This window comes from Falco cherrug, chromosome 7 (genome assembly GCF_023634085.1).
Source record: "Falco cherrug isolate bFalChe1 chromosome 7, bFalChe1.pri, whole genome shotgun sequence".
In the NCBI taxonomy this organism is placed as follows: Eukaryota; Metazoa; Chordata; class Aves; order Falconiformes; family Falconidae; genus Falco; species Falco cherrug.
Window position 1 is genome coordinate 52647464 of NC_073703.1, and position 17372 is coordinate 52664835.

Genomic DNA, 17372 nt, shown 5'->3' on the forward strand with positions numbered 1-17372 from the left:
GGGCACGCTGGGAGTTGGAGTCGGGCGTTGGCGGTTGCGCAGTATCCGTTGGGGGCGCGCGGCGGTGTCGGTCGTTGGCAGGATCACGGCAGCCATTGCCGCCGCGGCGGGGAAGAGTGGTTTCCTCACGGCCCGCAGGACTCAGCGCTCGGTGACGGTGCGTGTCTGCCCCGCCTTGGCTCGCTCGGTGGCGGGGGGCCCGGGAGGGGTCGGGCGCTGAGTTGTGAGCGGGGTTCTTGCGGCCGGGCCCTGCCGCGGGGCGGGGACGGGCCAGGCCTTTCTTGTGGCGGCGCCGCGCTGAGGGGAAGGCAGCTGCCGGCGGAGGCCTCGCTGGCGCCGCGCAGCGCTGCCGGCCCGGGCGCTCGGCGGGGGGCCGCCGGCGGGCGGGTAACCGAGGCGCGACGGCACCGGGCCCTGGGGGGCGGCGCGCCTCGCCGCTGCCCCGTGGCGGTGCGGAGGGAGGGCTGGGCCCGGCGGTGCCGCTCGGAGGGAGGGCTGGGGAGCCGTCGGGGCCTAATGGGGAGCACGAAGCTTCCGCGTCCGCTGCGAAGAGCCGGAGGGGCGATCGCCATTGGGCGGCCCGGTGCTTCGGTGGCCGTGAACCCGAGGAGGAGGTCCCCCCGCCTCGGAGAGGCGGACAGTGTAGCGCAGCCCCGTCCCGTCTCGGCTTCTTAAAAAGCCGAACGAGCAGATGGCCTTTCGCTGCGGGGCCGTGCTTCCCGAGGGCTTTTCCGCCGGTATGTGGTGTCTTGTGAGTCACCGATGAGCAGCCGCGGTTGCGTTGTGCAAGGAACGACGTTGTGAAGCTCTGCGACTTGCGGGTGTCGATACAGATATCACATCCATTGTGCTCCCAGCTGGTTGAGTAAATAATGCATGGACGGATAGTTTGCATGTTTTATGCTGCATCTGTGACGGTTTCGCAGGCCGTCCTGCGAATGAATTCCATCCGCCCATGTTAATTTCCATCTGTGATTCTTCTTCCCACTTTGTTTTCCTAAAACTTAAGAACTGAAAGTATTGAATAGCAGTTACACAGTCGTTTTAATTTGTCAGAGCTGTGTTGCACCCAAAATGAGTGCCGTTGCCGAGGTGACTGATCTTAGAGTGTTTAAAGTACGTAGTTATGTAAGTCTGGCCTTCCTCTGCAAAGGCCTGTCTTTCCCTTAATACCTACCCACTGCTGGCCTTGGCAGTGTGGTGAGGATGCATCCGGGAAACGATCCCTTGGAAGACTAGCTAACTCTGCGAGGGAGCTGAATCGGTCTGAGCTGGATTTCCATGCGGGCATAAAAATTCAAGTGTGAGCACAAAGGAGGCAGTGCTTACAGAAGGCAGCATAGGCTCTTGTAGGGGAAGCACAAAAAACTTCATGTGAAAGTGATCCAATAGCTATTGGCTTAGGTAGTAGTTTGGGGACAATTTAGGTTAATCGATGTGAAGTGCTGGCACACTTCTACCCCTTGCCCCATAAGAAGCCCTATACACTGTCTTCTGAAGTTCTGGCACTTTTCTAGTGGCACAGTGGGCCTGAATAAAGAAGTTGATCAATAGAAACCTAGTGGGTGTTAACACAGAAGTTAAATCACACTAATTCAAAATACTGTATTCAAATTGTCTTGAATTACTTTCACAGCTGACCTGATATGTTGTCTGTTTACTGTATCTGCTTTGCAATCCAGTATTGTAATTTAAGATCACGTTGTGTTTCAATTCCTTAGAGCTTGGATTCTTTGGGTTTTGTGTGACAGCAAGCTCACTGAGCCTAATAGTTAATATTTTCCAGTTACAAGAACTTAAAAATTTCTAAATCACATAAACTGAAAAAAAAAATAATTACATACTCAAGGTAAACATTGGAGCTTCCATAAAATATCTCAGAGTATGTATCCTGGATCAGTAGATAGTTTTGAAAATCCGAACGTCCAAAATAGCCTTTGGTTTTGCCTTTGTTGAAATATCACAATAACAAAATGTTTCTTCTTCATAACTTGATAGACTGTCAAAATAAGGTATTTTATGGCTAGTGCAAATGAAAATAATTTTCTGACTACTCTTTATCTTTTGGATGCTGATACAACTTTTATTGCAACAATTCCTTCAGGTGAAAGCAAAAGTTTGAGAATGTTTTATGTTGTTTTTCCAATGATTAGCATAACAGTTTTGGTGGTGGTTTTTTTTTAACTGCTCTTAACCCAGTATCTTGGAGCTTATAGAGTGGTTTTTATCATGCTCTGTGATACAAAAGCCTTGTTAGTCTTAACAGCAAACAAAAAACATAATTTCAGATGCATTAAGTCTTTAAATTACATGACTAAAAAAGACAAAACTGAGAGTTTGTGTAGGTTCTGCTAGAAGTCAGTAAGACAGGATTTTCTCACTTATCTGGCTATAGAGAATTGGGTTTGTAATATATATACTGGGAGGACAATAAAATCAAATCCTGTTTAACCAAGTTTTCTGAGATACAGAAGTGATCTTAATCACCCTATTTTAAGTTGGTTAATCTGATAAACAGTGCTGTTTTCTTTCTTAGCATCAACCTTAAGATGAGTGGCTGCCGTGTCTTTGTTGGACACCTAAGCTCACGCGCTCGGGAGCGGGATGTGGAGAAATTTTTCAAAGGATATGGACGCATACGAGAAATCCATCTAAAAAACGGATTTGGATTTGTGGTAAGTAATACTTTATTTTCCTTTCTTTTGCTTGCAGGTACTATTCTTGCTAGGCTGATGTCAAGGAAGGGAGGGTCTTTAAGAGAATAATAGTTGCAGTGGGAAATGGCAAATATTAATACACATTTCAGACTGCTTTTCAGATGTTGGGATTATAGTTTTACCTGGTTTTAGCCAGGTTTTGCTCAAAATCTTGGTAATATTCTAGGTACATTAAATACATTTTCTGATCATAGTCCTCCATGGATTTAAATTTTATCCCTTATTTCTGAAGACAGTATAAATACCCTGTTATAGCATTACAAAACTTGACAAAGACTTAACCTGCAGAAAAGTTTATAAGAACCACTTATCTTCCTTTCTCACTCCTGCTCAGCTTGGTTGTATCTCGAAATAATGGCCTGACATAAGAGCAAAGAGCTGGCTGAGGCAACAGGTGTTGTAATAGGTGCTTGTTGTTGGATTTAAGCAGCACAGCTTTTAACTCTTGTGCAGCTAAACTTAGGCTTATTCACCATCAATATATGTTCACAGGGCCTATGGGTCTGTTAGACTGTTAAATGAAATGCACACACAGTTCATTGGATCTTAGTTTCCTACCACTGCTTTCTAGAGCTCTGTGCTCCTAAACCGTTGTCCAAATTTTTACAGGTTCCCAAGTTGATCAACCTGTTTCTTAACTATTTTCTCCTGAGAACTGAGAATTATCTGTTCTGCAGCACAGAGTTCAAACTGGAAAGGTTGATACTGCCCTCACAGGGCAGCCTATGGCAGGCTTACATGTCATTTGTTCTGCCAAGATCAATCCTTGGGTGAAGCTGTGGGAAAAGAACAAAACCACAAGCTTTGCCTACTTTGGTTTCATAAGAGTATTGACTCCTACATGAGCCAGTTCCTCATTGCCCTGCAGTATGAGCTACTTCTTGCTGACTGCAGTAGGTAAATACCTGCCTCTTAAAGTCTGAAGGTACACGGCCGATCTAGACATGGACCTGCATTTAGTTAGTGTATCCTTTCCCATTGCTGCTGTTTCTCAATGGCCTTTCTCTGAGCATTCCTCTTCTTTTCTTGGGTAGGGCTGTTGACTCATTCAGGCATAACTTCTGTTCAGCTCTGGTACATGAGTCACCAAACCCTCCCTCCTCTTCTCCAGTTCCTAGGCAGAAGCGTTTTCTTTCAAAGCTCACTAACAGGCTTGAATAATTGTCCCATAACTGTGTCTAAAAAAAAAAAAAAATAATTGTTCTCATGATGAAGAATTTTTTTCCTTACATCTGAACAAAACTTCACTTGCCCCTTCACCTGTCATCCTGTCGCTGTGCCCCTACATGAGGAGAGTACTTCCATCATCTCTGTAACTGTTTAGGTTTTGGAAGACTTTTAACTGGACCCCCTTTGAGCTGCCTTTTCTTCAGGCTGAGCAGACACGGCACACTCGACCTTTCTTTGTTCTCCAACCTTCTGATCGGTTTTGATGACCCTCTGCTGGTCCCACTCCAGTTTTTCAATGTCTTCCTTGAGCTGGAGGGATCAAAACTGGACACAGTGTTCCAGGTGTGGCCTAACAAATGCCAAATAGGGTGGAATAATCACATCCCTTGGTCTGCGGGCTGTACTGTTCCTGATAACAGCCCAGGATGCAGTTTGCTTTCATTGCAGCAAGGCCGCACTGCTGACTCATGCTTAGCTGACTCTCCACAAGGATTGTCCATGTCTTTTTCAGCAGAGCTACGCTCCAGCTACTCAGAACCCAGCGTGTTCAGCTGCTTAGGTTTATTCGATCCCAGCTGCAGGATTTCATATTTCTCTTTTGTTAAAATTTGCGCTTCTTGTTGATAAAATCTTTCAACCTATCAAGGTCTGTCTGTGTTTTTTACTTAAATAGATACGCTTCTGGTATATCTATTTCTCCTCCCACATTGGTGTCAGCCACAAAATTGGTGAGAGTGCACTCAGTTCTGTCATCTAGATCATTTATAAATACATTGAATAGCATTATCCTTTGTGGTACCTCACTTGTCATGGGCTGTCAGTTCATCTTTGTTTTTTTTATTTAAAATACGTATTTAAAAACCCTATTAATCAAGTTATTCTGATTGAACATTGTTGTAATGTCAAAAGCATGTTTCATTGTGCCTGATTGAAATCACTGCTTGATCTTTGAAACTAACTATATTTACTTAAATTTTGTGGACTTTATTGCAGAATATTTTCAAACTTCAGACCATAAAGCTAGTATGTAAAGCTAGATAGACTTGCAGATGTTCAGTTTGTTAGAAACTAGCTGAAATCAGGGGAGTTGTAGATGCTAACTATTGCTACTCTTAAATGCTGGGCCTAAATTAATTTTCTCAAGGTAATATCTGCATCATGCAAGGATGTGTGATGTTTCACTTCATAGTGAAACAGATTTCAGTGCAGACAGGGGTAGGTTGCTTAAGCCAGTATTGCTTCTGAAAAGCTGTTTATAGTTATGCAAACACTTTCTTCAACTTGAGAAGCTTCTTCTCTGTTGTTCATTGCTCTCAAACTGCAGTTCCACTTTTTTTTTCCTCTCCATCCACACTGTTGGTTCAAGCAGTCCCTACCCAGCTGCTTGTTCCCACTGCTTACTTTTTTTCCTTTCTCCTCTTGCCTCACATGGTGTTACCATGGTTGTTCAGCCACATAATGAACCTACCTGGGTAGCTGATCTCGTTGAAAAGTAACGCTTCTTTTTCACCCCACCTCCTGCACAAAGTCTGCTGTTTTTCCTCTGGATGTTTCTTGACCTAGTTTCCTGCAGAGCTGTACAAACAGCTTTGCCAAGAATCAGTGGGCTGGGTAGTGGGCAGAGGCTACTCTGGCTGACTGAGGCAGCATTGCTGCCAAAAGCAAGGTGACAGATTCTGTTGCAACAGTATATGGAATTGCATATTATAGGTGATCCAGACCCACAGGTGGCCAGTGCTACTCTGAAGAGGGGTGTCTGTTTCTTACTTTCCTTACTCAGGCACCTTTTTGCCAGACTAGTGAGCTGAATTAGCTCAGAAAAAAAATAGGAAGGGTTTTTTTTCTGGTTTACTCTCTTTGGCAATTCAGTAAGAATTAAATCAGCCCAGAAGTCTCTAAAAAGTTTGGGAGTGCACAGCTCTCATGCTCTTGTTTGCAGTTGGTCAGCTTGTAGTGTTGTACAGGCTTTTCCTGTATGTAGGCCTGTGTTTTAAACTGTACACCTTGAAGTAACTTCCCCACCTCTCTCACGAAAAGTATTTTAAACATTTCTGTAATAAACCAGGTAATTTTTCTGTGTAGGTCCTGGAAATAGTTAAACTGAAACAATGGAGGGAGGCAAAAGGAGTTTGCAGGGTGGAAGGAGAAGAAATGGTCGTGAACAGGAACATCTTGGCTTTTCAGTCATAAATGGAATCTACTTCCTTGTTCAGTGTTCTGGCTGTTGCTGCAGAAATGTAAAATTTATAAAGAAAATGTGTTTTGACATTTGAATGGATGGAAAATTTCCATATGATGGAAAATACTTTCTTATTCCTATTTTCTTTCTAGGAATTTGAAGACCACCGGGATGCTGATGATGCAATTTATGAACTAAATGGTAAAGAGTTGTGTGATGAAAGGTAAGCATGATACTGTAACTTCCCTTAAGAACAGCAAAAGTGCTTTGCATCTAAATACAATGCATTAGCTTGTGCTGTGACATGTTTCTTGTGGCTCAGGGGTGGGATACAGTGTTCATAACTTTATCTAAAGGGATTCATTGGGATCCTGGCTGCAGGCTTATATGAGGCACAAAGACATGGCTGGAGGAGGGGTGGTTTGGAGCAGGGCTCACTGTTTTTTCCAGTGGCACTTACTTCTCCTTCAAAGCTAACTCAAGGTCTTGTCACTAGAAATGTTAGTAAAAGTGAATTAAACTTATATATCTATTACTTATCTGTCTGTTGACTTCAGAAAATAAGGTGATGCTAGCTTCTCATCATTTGGAACGTTGCCCTTCAGTTTGCAACAATGTGGACTGTACTGGTTGCATGTTAGAGTATTTCGATTGTGGGAGCTGGTTTTTGGTCAGTAGGTTGTTGTTAATCATTTTGGTACTCTTTTCCCTCTGATTACTAGTGATTACTCTTGGGCTCTGGTTGAGCAAATTTAATTGTTTCAGTCTGAATTACAGACTCATGATGATTTGAGACAAGAGAATACCACTGCTCTGGCTCTTTAAGAAACGCCAGTGACTCTGTTATAAATCATTATTTGCAAGGGCAAAGTAATTCTTGTTTGTGCATGTGTGCTTCCAGTTGCAAAAGATGTATGTCAGTGTCAAACAAAGTTTGTGGGGTTTTTTGTTTGTTTTTTTGTTCCTATCATAAGGGTTACAATTGAGCATGCTCGAGCCCGAAGGGGAAGGGGCAGATTCCCACAACGGTTCAGTTATTACCAGTCGCAGAGTGGATCTAGGTAAGTGGTCTGGACTCTGTGTCTTACAAACTCAGTAGCTGAAGAACTGTACTGAAATACTGTTTTCTTCTTGTGGCTGGAGTTAGGGATCCAGCTCTGTTTCCTTCTATAGCTTCACGAAAGAACTTTCATGTTCTCAAACCTTGGAGGTCCATTACTATCATTTACCTCCTCTGCCTGAGGAGAATGTGGATTTAAAAGCAGTTTAACTGGCTCACAGAGGTTCATAAACCCATTATAAAATGCTCCCTCTCCATGTTGTAGGCACTACATTGGTCTTGCTTCCTACTGTTGTGTAAGTGGTGTGAAGGAGTAGTGCTGCAGTTGGATTGGCTGTTTTTGACCCTAAATCAAGAAAGATACCAGAGCTTCTTTGTTGAGGCTTTTGGCATTAAACTGAGCTTACAGGCTAAGTAGAATTATTATAGAGTAGTAGTTCAAGATATTTACTGTCTAACCAAGCTTTCACATTTCCAGTTGTATGGTTATCAAAATGCTTACTTCAGCACAGCATACAAAAGAACTGTATTTGAGAGACAGTGCTAGGGCACAAGATACTAGCACATGCAGAAGTGTTTAAATACCAATTGACTTAAGTTTGCTGACTGAACAGATGTCTTGCTGATGGAGAGCCTCTGTCTGACAATGGAATCTGAAAAACAGGACATAGCTCCTATCTAGAATACCTGTAGTGGACATACAGTGTTTGTGCAGTTGTTCACTTTCAGGGATTTGAGCCAGTGGTGAACACTGTGTGAACTTGCAGCAGAGTTTGTGAAAGTTCTGCAGATTTGCACATGTTCTGCCAAGAAACTACACATTACACCTTTGTACTTGGTATCTGCCTGTGTGAAACAAGTATGTATGGAATATTTTACTCTGTAGAAACATTTATAGCTGTGGCCTATGCAGAGCAGAGTTTGGAAGAAAGATGAAGACTTAACTGACATAAACCTCTGCGTTTGTTTCAAGGTCAGAATTGCTGCCGGTTACAAACCAGTGTCTGGAACATCTAATTTGCATATGCAAGTATGCTAATTAGATTATTTTTTCTTTAGTGGCAGTAACCTTGATGCGGTATAATTGGTCCGAGGTCCAGGCTAAAAGTGGACTTTTAAAGTAGGAAGTGTGATTGAAGGTCGTGGGCATCTGACGTTGTAGTCATGTTCATGACGTCAGACTGCCGATGCCAGACAGGAAGAGACTGCGGTTTGCAATAATGGAAAAATGAGACTCAGCCTGCCAGTTTTGGGACTGTGGGACCTCTTTAAATGCCCGGAAGATCTGGATGTTCTGAAAAAAATTGGGACACTTTGAGGTATGCACTGAAATGAAATTGCCTATGCTTCAGTGTACAAATCAATACGCACAATTTAGGATTATGTTTCTGTGGGAGGAGAAGATGAGAATAATTTTCTGTAAGGTCAGTGTTCATGATTCTTGAATCTTTTTGTAGTAATATAAATAGTGCCATTGTTAGAATCCTGCGTTATTTATTTAAAGGCTGGTATACCTTTTTCCATAGTTCTCAGATCCCTTTGGATTCAGAATGACTAGGATTGGGAACAGAAATGACGTGCAAGGGCAGTGTTCTTTCCAGATGCCTTACTTTTCCGTATGAACACTTTCAAGCCACATTTTCCTTTTTGAGAGGGTCTTTTTAATTTTTGGTTAAGTAAAAAGCATCAGCTTTCATTCAGGAACTGTAAATTGCCACAGTTACTTCAGGAAAAACAGTTATCTAGCTCTCATTTTACTAAAATAAAAGTATTTTTACCCACAAAAATAACCTCATATAGGTCATGGTGACATTTATAAATACTAACAAGTGATTTGGAATTTAGAAGCATGAACTAAGATGCTTTTAAATTGTGCCTTCCATCTCTGACGTGAAGCAGAATTTACCCTACCAACTAAAAAAAAAAAAATTAATAATTGCCCTTTACATTAGTATTCTCCAAAACCAGATGTGTGAGCCAAGCCTATCAAACACCAAAGTTAAAATAATTCTCTTTACATTATTTTCATTTTGCTAGGCACTTATTTCAGTGTATCTATTAAAAATGGCAGCTATACTGGCTGCCTTCATACAAAGTTCTTCGTCAGAATTCCTTTTAATCCCCTTGTAGCAGCTCTCTTCTTGTAGCGGAGTCCTAAATATATCTTGAGTAGGGAGAATCCAATCTGCAGACCAGCAACAAGGAAAATACTTAAATCTCTCAGCAAATTATAGAAAACATCAGATCTCCTAAGTTCTAAATTCCTTACGCTGGAGACTTTTTCTCCCTTTTTTCTCCTCTGAATGCTTCTAGCAGGTATGGACCTCCTGTTCGTACTGAACACAGGATCATAGTTGAAAACCTTTCATCCCGTATCAGCTGGCAGGTGAGTTAACCTCTTAACTTCATTTTTTTATACCTTATTTTCCTGCCTTGGAAGTAAGACTGCTGTCAGCCTGGTTTCTTAATAAAGCCATCATAAATATTTAATATGAATAAAAAATAAGCAAAAAAGCTTAAGTGATTGCTAAAAATTAGCATTTGAATGCTTAAAAGCTTAAAGGAGTCTTTTGTTTCACAGCTGTGCAGATAGTTGTATAACTAGATTTTGTAGTTGGGAACTGATTCTTGCTTACTTGTGTTTACCAGCTGATAAAACTTTTGAATGCTGTAGATTGTTTCTAAATTATTGAAGCACAGCATCCATTCAGATTGTCATCCTTTTTGGATTGTTAAAACTGGAAGTGCATGCCTTTGTTTTGAGTGAAATTTACAGTCTTTTCTTATGTTTTGCAAAATATTTTTGTGACAAGAAAGCTTACTGTAGGTATTTTCTAAAAACCCCAAACTTTAAATAATTGTCTTTTGAAGCTTTCTTGCCATCTTTTTTTTTTTTTTTTTTTTTTTTTTTTCTCTCCACACCCCTTGCTAAGGTTTTGCTAATTTTTAGCTGGCTTGTAACAGAATAACTATATAATCAATTCCTTTAGTTGTGTTCTACATAGTATACAGTCTACAGAAAGTTTACTTTTTAAGGGCATAGCAATAGATGCTTTTACAAGAGCTGAGTGAATAGTGGAGTTTAGTCTTGTTCGTTAACCTTTGTATTCTTTGAATAAAGATACTTTAATTAGTGTACTGAAAGATGCAGTGGAACATCATGAATGTTCAAAGCCTTGGTCTTGCAGCTAAATTCGTGTGAGGAGGCTGTTTGCCTTGCCCGGAGCTCCGCTGATGTGTTCCATAAGAGCTTGGGTACAGTCCATGCAGATAAACAGTTGAACTAGGTTTGTTTACTTTCTGCATGACAGGTTCAAAAGGTTCGTAATTGTACAGTTGTGTTAATTATTGAATAACTAAAAAAACAGCTTCTGAGTTGGTGATGAGCAACTGGATTTCATCTCAATGTCTTCCGAGTATGCTACGCAGTTATGTTTATGAAGAGATTGTTATAATACACAGTGCTTAGAAACGACAGTAGGAACCAGAGAAGTAAGCTAGAATGGAATGTTAAGGAGAATAAATCCTATAGGGATGTTCAGCATTAAATTCATAACTTGGGGGGAAAAAATTGTTTCTGTAAAATTCTTTTACTTGTCAATATTTATAATGGCTTTATGTGTACTTACCATTTTAGACTGAAGCCCACCCAATTCAGATTTCATACCGATGAATCTTTAGGATTCTAATTAAATGTTTTAATATGACTCTTTTAAATATATGCTAAGTTAGCGTAAGAGACGTTACTTCTTGATACCTGCCTAAATAGAAATCATTTGAAGCTAACATCCATACACAAGCCTCATTTAGTTTTGAAGCTGTACTGCTTTGATACTGACTACAGTGTTTTAACTGCTTTTAAGTATGCTACTTACACCACAGATTAAAATAGCCAATATGTTAACAGTAGTGGCATTGTTCTTCCTTTCTTATCCCTGAGCTTCTGGCAAGCACGATTGATATGGAACCTTGCTTTCAACTTACACGCATAATTTCATCTTGTATGTGTGCAGATCCCCATGCTTTGATAACTTGTCTCCTTTAAGAGGTATTGTGTTGGGATATTTTAAAAAAAACCTAACAAAACAACCAACCACAAATAAAATCTGTATTCAGATCAGTTTCTTCATGTTGTTGACTATTATTGCTCATTTATAAGCTCATATCTAAGTAGTCAAACTGCCAGAATTCTCCTTATTTTAGCAAACGTATTTCTGTGTGTTTAGAGCTTTCCAACCACCCTCATTAGTTTTTCAGAATCTGTAAATTTTCAAGCTGTTGGGAAAAGTAGATCTGTGTTACATCAAGGTGTAATTTTTAATTTCTGTTTTTCCTATTTATGATTGTCCTACACCTTATTTTCTTTTTCTGTTAAGGACAGCAGGGTATTCTTTTGCTGTTTAAGGTGAACCAGAACAGGAACCTTAGGATAAAATTTGACTCTTCCACTGATAAAGTAAAACCAGTTAACTTTAAAACATTCCCCTAATAATAGCAACTACTCTGAGATTTTATAACACATGCACACTTACGGTCTTTTAAGCAATAACGTTGGCACCTTACTTGTGTTGACATTACTGTTACAAATTATATTTGGTGATGATGATCCTTAGGATTCAGAGTATAGTGTGGCAAGTCTGTGGGGGGGTTCAGTTTTAAAGCCTAAAGTTACTGAAATAGAAAATATTTATGTAGGTTAACATTTTCTAACTTCCTTTTGATTTACCAGTCCTGGTCTGGTTAAGTTGTCATTGACTTTAGCAGAGCCCAAATTTTATTCTTCATCTCTGAATTAGGATAAACATGCCGAGACTGAAGTGTTACTTTTAATGGTACTGTAGGGCCCATTTTTCGTTTGCTATTAAGGTTTCTTTGTGTTAAGCACACGTGAAACAAGGAAAATAGTTACTGGTTTGCATATGCCAGTTTTTAAAATAAAACGATTTAATTTTAATTGAAAGATTAGATAAAACTAAGCCTTCTTATATTCTGTAGCAAATGTTCTTAAGTTTTTCTTGGCTTTTTGTTTCATAGTCTTTTCTTCCTCAAGCATATGTCTAACCAAGTGCATTTTGAACCTCTTCTAACAACCTTGATTTGGTTAACCCTCATTTTTCTTGTGTGGAGGAAAAAGAACCAAAGATTTGGGGGTTTTCTAGTGGCTGAAATTCTAGGGTTTGGCCTGTTCTGAATTTTCTTTTTGGTTCCTATGACACTCCTGTTTTTTGGCGATCTAGATCTTGGTTTGCCTGGGTTTGATCTCGATTGGCTAGCACAGATCATCCTCGGGTTCTTTAGCCACTTCTGGAGACTGGAGACTATGTCCAGTGCTTTCAGGGCCTCTGGTACCTCCGTGAAGCATATTGCTATGAGCCATCACTCTGCCTTTCTCATGTAAGAGAGTTCCTCTTGGCCAGCTAGGTATTGGACAAGCAACTCTTTGCTTAAGGTACCTTCTTATATCATCTGCCACTTGTGGCATGTTGCGGTAAGTAGTCTGGGATTATAAAATACCAGATAGTGTTTGGTAAAAGTACTGCTTTAACTTACACAAATGTTTAGCTTTTTAGTGGCCTTTTGCATTATTTGTTTGTACTTTATCCTATTGCTGAGCAAGTAATGTTACAGTGTCTGTGTCTTTAGCCTCTATTAAGTTAAATACAAGGGTGTCTACTGATGTAGCACTGTAGTGTGACAGATATTCCAAGTGAAATATAAGAAAAAAATTTCCCTATGTAAAAATATTGTTTATGTAGTAATTATACCTTTTTGCTTTTAATTTTTGCGGTGAAGTTGGGGGAGGTGAGCATATAGAATGAATTTGTCTATGTATGTGGGACTGTCATTTAACTGGGGGTTTAGTCATGAAAATCTTAATTTAATACTATGTTGCTTTTCATCTGTTATAGTTCTGATCTCAGTGCATATGTAGGTATTTAAAGTATTGCATTGTGTTTTCATAATAGATGGTTTTGGGATGCAGCATTATTTTAAAAGCAATATTTTATTCACTGCAGTTGTAAAAATGAGGGATCCTTTCTATATGCAGCTGCTGTTACATAGGCTTTTTCAGAAACTTTTTTTGAAATCATACATGTTTTTAGATATATATAAATACAAAAGCATTAAGCGGTTTTAGCAGAGAAAGTTTTCGGGGGGGGGGGGGTATTACTAGCTGGACTCATTTGTGTCCTGTTTAAGACTAAAATGTTAACTTCTGCTGCAGGACTTGAAAGATGTCATGAGAAAAGCAGGGGAGGTGACCTATGTGGATGCACACAGAAACAACAGGAATGAAGGGTAAGTTCATTTTATGCCTATACCTGTATGATAACTGAAACTGTTGAAGGAAGATTATCTTGGCAATATAAAGTAAATGAAACACGAATCTATGGTGTGGCTTAGATGCTGAATTTTTTCCAATTTAAAAACAAACAACAAAACAAAAAACTCCAAACTGTCAGTAAGTAGGAGTTCAGAAGTGGTATTGAACTCAGTTTCTACAGTGTGTCAAAGTAGAATGTTTCTTAAAAAAGAAAAAAAAATTGTCAAAGCAGGAAGGGAAGGGAGGGTAACTTCCAACAGTTGAGTTCTGCTGTCTTTAACTTTGATATGTATAATCATTTATGATCTGACTCCTGAGGCTAAAATACCTCCTGTGTGTGGCTGCTTTGCACTGGTTCAACAGTCAAAGTCAGAGGAAATGAATGTAACCAATAGGGAACACCTAGTTGCCTTCTCTACAATTCTTAATTCTGCAGACTACAAAACTGCTGCAGAGAAGCAGGAGAGAGGGAAATATGAACAGAGTGGCTGTGCTGGCAAGAGTGCTCTAGGGCCAATGCGAGCAAGTGCAACTTACATATACTTTTTTTTAGGGAAAAAAACCCTAAACCCATGGGATTTTTCTATTCACTATTAAAAATGTCAGTAGGGCAGGAGAGTCTCCAAGTTTTTGTTTCTTGGACACTTTAGAATGCAGTTTAGTAGAGGACTGAAAGATACTTCCTCAGCTGGTGCAGGTTTGTGTAGCTTCCTGCGTTTTCTCCATCTCATTGCAGATGAGCGTGCTTGTAATGTTTGAAAGGCTAGGACTGTTAGTGTCATACTTTCCTGTTAACCAAGTTAAAAATTAGCTTTGAGAAGATAAAACATCAAGCTGTGAATAAACAGATTGAAAAAGGCCCAAAGTTGTTCTTCTTTTTCAGTTTCTCTGAAACTTTTTCTTTTTTTCCTGATGGTATGTATATATAGGGTTGTGGAATTTGCATCTTATAGTGATATGAAGAGTGCATTGGAAAAACTGGATGGCACTGAGCTGAATGGGCGCAGAATTAAACTGACTGAAGATCACAGAAGGCACAGGTATGTCACCTGATCTGATAAAATTCTGCTGAGGGCATGGATTTCAGTAGTATCAATGCCTAAGTTTTATTACCTAATTCTTTGCCCCTAAGCTAAATACCGCAGCACAGAACCACTTTCTAGCAGTGTAAATAGATTTAGATAAGAACTAACTTGCTAAAACCAGCATAAATAGAACATTTTTGGATGAGAGTAAGGAGGTGGGTTTCTTTAAAAATAAAATTTTATATTTGAATGAAAGGACTTTTAAAAAACTATGAATAAAATAGATTGTTTTCATTATTCCTAAAGTAGTTCTGCCATTTAGTCATTAAAAAAACCTGTTTAGCTGCTGTTCTTTCATTGTCTTTCAAAAATAAATCCCTTTCTTTTCATGACAAAATGGACAGATGACTAGAGGAGGTGTTAAACTCTTACACCCTGAAGTGTGCTGGTGTTCCATGCCTTTAGGGACTTTTTCTAGAGTCTTGAAAGAAACCCTAACTAATTTACATGGGTGTTTCTAGAGAGAAAAAATAGCACCAGTATGAATTTTCATTTCTGTACTTTTCTTGAAAACTGGCTAAACATTTTTTTGTCTCCTCCTGGCAGGGGGAGGGGAATGCATCTTTTATTAGGCAGTTCATATTTTGCCAAGCTAGCAAAGAATGTCAAGGCTAGCAGTTTCTGCTGGCCTTGGCCTAAGAAGATACTGTTGTGATGGAGGAAAACAGCAATCTAGCAGTACTCTCAAATAACAAGAGTGCTGTGCATAGCACATTCAGATGTTCAGATGGATGTGCTGTGCCTGCAAAATAGTTGAGAACTTGAGTACTTTAAATCTACTAGGAGGTGAGACTACAGCTTTGTAGCTTTGTACTGTGTTTCTCTAGAAGCAGATCTCGATCAAGGAGTTACTCAAGATCTCGCAGCCGGTCCAGGTCTACAGGATCTTCCAGATCAGACAGCCGGTCCAGGTCCAGGTCAAGATCAAGGTCCAGGTCTCGCTCTCGATCCCGGTCCCGATCCCGGTCCCGATCTCGTTCTCGCAGTCGTACACCTAAAAAGAGTTACTCCCAGAAGAGCCACCGCTCCAGCTTGCTAGCTTCCCCATCTCCCTCTTCGTCTAAAAGAAAATCTCGTTCTAGATCGAGCTCTACTCATAGCCGTAGTTAACCTGCTCTTAGAGATGTATTAATGCATTTAATTTGACTCAAGTTTCTTGAAGACTTGAGACAAATTTTACATGAGAACTGGGAGGGGAAGAGTTAACATGATGAAAGGGTAACCTCCTCTTACATTGCCAAAGTGCCTGTCATCAAGTAGGCCATCTCTGTGAGGAGGGGCTGTCAGCTTTCTCCTTTCAGTGAAGTCTGGAGTGGGAAGTCTTTTTTACTTTTTTCCCCTGCTATTAGTAAACATTTCTATCATAGATACATTATGTACACATAATGCTGAGGTAATGGGATGAGACAATATGCTGCTTTCTCCCTCTCTTGCCCCTCACTTCCCCCTCCACCTCCAAAGGCCTTTGACTTCCAAAATACTACGTTAGCTTTTGTCCTTGGTATTAAATCTGAGAACAGGAAGTATAGATTTTATTCCTTTAAGGTTCTGTGGCTACTTTTCTGTGAGAATGGATGGACCAGCTGAATTTAGAGTTCACTTTTTCTCCCCATTGCTTGGCTTAACAGGCTGTTTAAGTTCCAGCTTTAAATTACCTTGATAATATGCTTAATTTGCAACAGACTTTCAGGAATACACATTGGTTAGTTGAATATTACTCATTTGGATAGTGAATCAATATAATGTTAAGCAGTAATGGAAGCTGGAATTTCCTGTTAAAATGAGATGTACCATCCAGATATCAGGATTATTGGGAATCCATTATAATAATTTTCCAGTAATTCAGTAGTATGTGGTATTGTATGTAGAGGCCTTATTTGACAAGTGACTCCATAAAACTGCACAGAAATGTCAATATGCATGTCCATGTTTTTGATGTTTATAAAGTGACATAGCTTTCATACCCAAAAGTATGATACTGAATAATGTGTGTATGACTAGCAATAGTCTTGATGGAAAGGAAGGTTATTTTAGTAATGACAGCAACAAAAAAATCCCAGGAAAAGTGTAGTCGGTTGTGACAGGAAAAGTGAATCATGGTAAAGCGTAAAGAGGGTAATTTCTTTAAATCTCCTGAATGCACAGTTGTTTTGATTAATAGAAATTTCCGCTGCAAGTACTGTTTGTTCTTATCGTTTGGAATTAGATAATTTTTTTTAACTTCTGTATCATCAAGGGAAACATTTTTGGAAAAATATGTAAATTAATCCCAAAGTCTTACATGTGTTTAAATGTACCATTCCTAATTAAAATAAAAACTTTTTCTGGCTTATTTTGCAGTTTTGTTTAGTAATGTTACTGTTGCTGTTGTTCACGTCATACAATCTTGGAAACCATCACAGGGAAATTTATTTGACCGTGTACTGATAATACAATAGAAGCAAGCAAAATGTAAACTAGAAACCAATTACAACATGTAAGTAACCAGAAGCTGACTAATAGAAGGACAAGATAGAATTTTACTGTCATGGCCATCAGTGCCTGTTTGAATGGATGGCAAATAGTGGTCTTGCTGCAGTCCTTGCAGACAGATTTGCGTGATACCTTCTTGTCCACCAGCAGAAGAACCAACAACCAAATGGCCATGGGTGTTGGAATCTTCCTATAGGTAAACCCATGTCACTTTTGAAATGTGGTTCCAGAGATTCTGTTGCCCACACCGCTTCTGTGCATCTAAGGCTTCAAGGCTGATACAGATAGCCTTTTTAGAGCAGATTACTGCTTACCATGTTCTTTGCGTGTTTGGCTTAACGTGATCTGAGTAGGCTAGCACATC

At 39.9% G+C, this 17372-nt stretch overlaps 1 protein-coding gene across 3 annotated transcripts; it reads left to right on the forward strand.

The window, feature by feature from the left end:
- LOC102048374 (serine/arginine-rich splicing factor 5-like) lies at positions 1 to 16868 on the forward strand. 3 transcript variants are annotated; one of them, XM_055715325.1, is made up of 8 exons: positions 1 to 157; positions 2537 to 2675; positions 6219 to 6289; positions 7041 to 7127; positions 9440 to 9512; positions 13353 to 13426; positions 14381 to 14491; positions 15364 to 16868. In XM_055715325.1, exons 2-8 carry the CDS (start codon positions 2550 to 2552, stop codon positions 15644 to 15646), a joined length of 825 nt encoding a protein of 274 aa, XP_055571300.1. In that variant the 5' UTR covers positions 1 to 157; positions 2537 to 2549; the 3' UTR covers positions 15647 to 16868. The 3 variants fall into 3 exon arrangements, with proteins under 3 accessions (XP_055571300.1, XP_055571301.1, XP_055571302.1); XM_055715326.1 differs by having other exon boundaries at positions 9443 to 9512; XM_055715327.1 differs by lacking the exons at positions 13353 to 13426; positions 14381 to 14491; positions 15364 to 16868 and adding an exon at positions 12364 to 12675 and having other exon boundaries at positions 9443 to 9512.
- Positions 16869 to 17372: the final 504 nt, after the last annotated feature.